Below are 1,202 nucleotides of genomic sequence, written 5' to 3'. Positions count from 1 at the left end.
TCTCTCTCTCTCTCTCTCGCCTCTCTTCTCAATCCTCTATCCTCCTCAAATTATCTATCCTTTCATACACTTTAATAGTTGGCCTTATCCATCCATCTTTTAGTATAATAAAATGTGTGTAAATAATAAAACCATTGCTGAATATATTTGTTATATAAATATCGCATTTAAATGTAAAAATTATTCAAATAATTATAGTGAATAATTTATGCAAACAGTTAACATACACCAAATGATCCAAAAGGCAATAAATAGAAATATAACTTTGTCGATTTGATGTATCCAGTAAAATCTAAAATTAAAGATTTTGGCTATAAATTTCGGCCATGAATTTTGGCTATATAGAAATAAAACTTAAGCTAAAAAGATTGACTGAAAACTAACAATACGCAAGATCTGTTACCTTCTATATTTGATATGACCGCTTTCCAACATACTGTCATCTTCTTTTACCAGATAGTGGCGTATGCCCTCATGACAGTCAATTAAATATTTTGACCAGTCAAATCCCATCATGCTAAATTTAAACAATTGTTGATCTTTCTCATTGAGATGATTCCACATTGCTTGAACATTGTCAGTGGAATAACTCCACTCTACAGAAGTACAAAAAGGTTGGATTACTCGGGAAAATTTGTCGATTGCCATACATAATTTCCACATTCTGAAATACATATAAAGTTATTATAATTTTTCGTATCATTAATATAATTTTATTTGGTTCAAACAAACTATTAGTTATATGCATCAAATAAAAGAAATAGCATTTATATTTACGTGATACCTTGGGCTACGTCCAATACAGATGTTTGCAGCATCCACAAGTAAAGCAGGAAGAAAGTGACCGAACCAAACACAAATTCTGCATAGTATATTATATTTAACGAGAGTCACTAATGGCAAATAAACGGCACTACGGAACGGGAATGTTTTATTTATGTCGACTAGTCCGAAGAAATATTCATTCCAAGTAGGCCCATCGACCGACGACACAAAATTATAAATTAACATATCTTTGCCTCTCCTAAAAGATAATTCCATATTTAAATGTATTCAAGTGGTACATTTTATACAGGGGTCGGTCGTATTTAAAATAACATTATTTAAAATATATATTTTAAATAATACTATTTTAAATACGACCAACCTCTGTATAAAATGTACAACTTGAATATTTAAAATATATATTTTAAATAACAAAA

The 1,202-nt window shown here is 29.7% G+C and overlaps 1 protein-coding gene across 1 annotated transcript; it reads right to left on the bottom strand.

The window, feature by feature from the left end:
- Positions 1-9: 9 nt before the first annotated feature.
- LOC105461281 (putative fatty acyl-CoA reductase CG5065) lies at positions 10-1,062 on the bottom strand. Its single transcript, XM_011707772.1, has 3 exons — positions 785-1,062; positions 404-664; positions 10-292 (listed from the first exon to the last, which is right to left on the bottom strand). Exons 1-3 carry the CDS (start codon positions 1,039-1,041, stop codon positions 193-195), a joined length of 618 nt encoding a protein of 205 aa, XP_011706074.1. The 5' UTR covers positions 1,042-1,062; the 3' UTR covers positions 10-192.
- Between the last annotated feature and the right edge of the window lie 140 nt (positions 1,063-1,202).

The sequence above is a fragment of the Wasmannia auropunctata genome, unplaced genomic scaffold, assembly GCF_000956235.1.
Source record: "Wasmannia auropunctata unplaced genomic scaffold, wasmannia.A_1.0 LD295698.1, whole genome shotgun sequence".
NCBI lineage: Eukaryota > Metazoa > Arthropoda > Insecta > Hymenoptera > Formicidae > Wasmannia > Wasmannia auropunctata.
The sequence above is the reverse complement of the archived record's forward strand: the minus strand, read 5'-3'. Positions and strand labels throughout refer to the sequence as shown.

What these genes read in the sequence shown, in the direction of transcription:
- LOC105461281 (XM_011707772.1), bottom strand. Translation starts at nt 1,041, where the DNA reads ATGGAATTATCTTTTAGGAGAGGCAAAGATATGTTAATTTATAATTTT. An exon ending in TGTATTGGACGTAGCCCAAG is followed by an intron (nt 665 to 784) that starts GTATCACGTAAA and finishes TATGTATTTCAG; the next exon opens with AATGTGGAAATTATGTATGG. An exon ending in GGTCATATCAAATATAGAAG is followed by an intron (nt 293 to 403) that starts GTAACAGATCTT and finishes CTTTAATTTTAG; the next exon opens with ATTTTACTGGATACATCAAA.